Source organism: Propithecus coquereli, unplaced genomic scaffold (assembly GCF_000956105.1).
Source record: "Propithecus coquereli isolate 6110/MARCELLA unplaced genomic scaffold, Pcoq_1.0 Scaffold39, whole genome shotgun sequence".
NCBI lineage: Eukaryota > Metazoa > Chordata > Mammalia > Primates > Indriidae > Propithecus > Propithecus coquereli.
Genome location: NW_012149618.1, coordinates 6672709 through 6674879, shown reverse-complemented (window position 1 = coordinate 6674879; position 2171 = coordinate 6672709). Strand labels below are relative to the sequence as shown.

At 52.1% G+C, this 2171-nt stretch overlaps 1 protein-coding gene across 1 annotated transcript in view; it reads left to right on the top strand.

Moving 5' to 3' along the window:
* Positions 1-2171, top strand: part of CAPN14 (calpain 14) — a 22592-nt gene that overhangs the window by 11445 nt on the left and 8976 nt on the right. Inside the window, 3 exon segments of the mRNA XM_012652446.1 lie at positions 192-397; positions 1298-1334; positions 1845-1901. Of these exon segments, the coding sequence (XP_012507900.1) occupies positions 192-397; positions 1298-1334; positions 1845-1901 (300 nt within the window).

Below are 2171 nucleotides of genomic sequence, written 5' to 3'. Positions count from 1 at the left end.
AGCAAAGGTTCCCCCCGACGTGTTCTGGTGTTTTCCTCCTCCTCACCCCTTAGTCTTGTCCTCCAATGAGGCACATTGGATTTGGCGGATCAGAGGCCACTGTGGTCCTGGCTCCTGGCCAAAGGCGTCAGGCCTGGGCTCAAGCCCTGGGTGATCACCTCCACTGAAGTCTTTCTGTCCTCCACCCCCAGGACTATGATGACCAGAAGAGACTGCCCCCTGCCTTTTTCCAGAGGAGCGCTCCCCTGAGCCAGCCTGAGGTGTTTCTCACGGAGAAAGAAGTGAGTCGGGAGCTGTAGCTGGAGCCAGGGACGTACCTCATCGTGCCCTGCTGGGCGGAGGCCCACCGGGAGTCAGAGTTTGTCCTCAGGGTCTTCTCCGGGAAGCACGTTTTTTAGTAAGGACACAAGGCCTCTCTCGGAGGTTGGGGCCTCCTGGGGCAGGGGCAGGCATGGAGGATGAAGTTTGAAATGGCAGAGCCCGTGGTCCCTGCTGCTGAGACGGGAGAGAGATGGGGAGAGCAGGAGAGCAGGGCGGCTCTCTGCACGGAGAACATCGCTCCCTCTTCTGTCCCACTCTCCTTCCACTCACAAATAGCACATGCTAGTTAAAAAGATGGCACAGCCAGGGCCCCTGCCCTCCTCGAGCTCCAGGTCTGGAAAGGACACAGACATTTGAACAGTTATAGATCTTACAGTGCATCCAGTGTAAGCGTTTAGATGCACAGGGTGTCAAAACAGCATCAAAGAGGAGCATCTGAGCCAACCTCCACGGTCCTGGGGCAAGTAGGGGTGGCTTCAGGGAGGAGGTGACTCCTAAGAGGGGCGCAGAAGTTCTTCAGCTGAGCGAGGCTGTCGTTAACCAGCTACTACAGTATGCGGTTGAATCAGTATGCACACATCCCAGCCAAACTTGTTACTTTGCCTCTGACTGTTTTGACATGCCAGTCCTTCCTTCAGTGCCAGGTGCGTGTTTGTTTTGTTTTTTATATCTTGGCCACAGGTAGTTTCACTTGATCTTGGGCCTCACTGCCACGTCAGACTACTGAGTCTTAAAATTCGAGCAGGAGTAGCCAGATGAAGGTATGGGGAGGTGTGGGTGGTGTGCTGCGCCACGTGGCCGGACTGTGCACTTTGAGGAGAAGTGGCAGGTGAGGCGTGCGAGCCGGGCAGGCCCACGCGGCACCTCAGCTAAGGAACTTGGAAGATGAGCTCCCAGGGGAGGGACAATATTGGTCAAAAAGTCCCCAGGATGATTCCCAAGGGGAAACTGTCTTTTTTTTTTTCCCCCTCCTCAGTGAAACTGGCAGCAATTCCAGTGTTGTCTTCTCTAAGGTGAGTAGTCAGGCGGAATTCCACGTGGCTGGGACTGTTTTCCAAGCAGGATAGTGGGTTTCTCCCGTGAAGCTGAGGGGTCAGGGGAGGAGGTACACAGATCCTTGCATTCCGTATTCTGTGGCAAACATACTACATCACTTATCGTGTCCTAAGAGGACCCAGGTTCTGTTGTTTTTGCACCAAGAAAGGGTAAAGAACTGCCCTTCTGGTCAGGTTCTGGTCACTGAGGGCCCGGAGCACCAGGGGCACAAGCTACACTTACATTTGCTTCCGCTTCTCTCTGCCTGGTGTTTCTTTTGCCCAGTTCACTATCTGTGACTTCCCCCCAAATTGAGGAGAATTGGAAAAACAAGGGACATTTGTAAATGCTATCGTGTAAAATTAAAGACAATGCAAGGTCAAGCTCACGGATTTCAGGGGCCTGGAAGCCATGAGACGTTAGTGTGTGCATGAGAGTCCCTTTGTGCAGGTCCGTGATTATGTGATTCTACGTGTCTGTTCCTATAGGAGCTAGAAGACCAAAATGAAGGGCAGAATGAATTCTTCGCCAAAATCTTTGAAAAGGTGAGTGGACCAGGTGTGGTAGAGAGGGATGGGAGGAGCTGGGGACAAAGTGGAGCATATCATTTTATGACAAGTGGGTTTGCATCTGCGTATAAACTGTGACCGGAGGCTACCTAGCCCCCAAACTGCCACTTTCTATCAAAGTCCTCAAGTTTTTAGACAAATGAGTAGAGCCATTGTCTCTAGAAGGCTCCTTTAAAGTGATCTGTTCATAGAAGCTGCATTGATCAGTTGTAGGAAAAGCAGCCTTAATCTTCATCCCTGACAAAC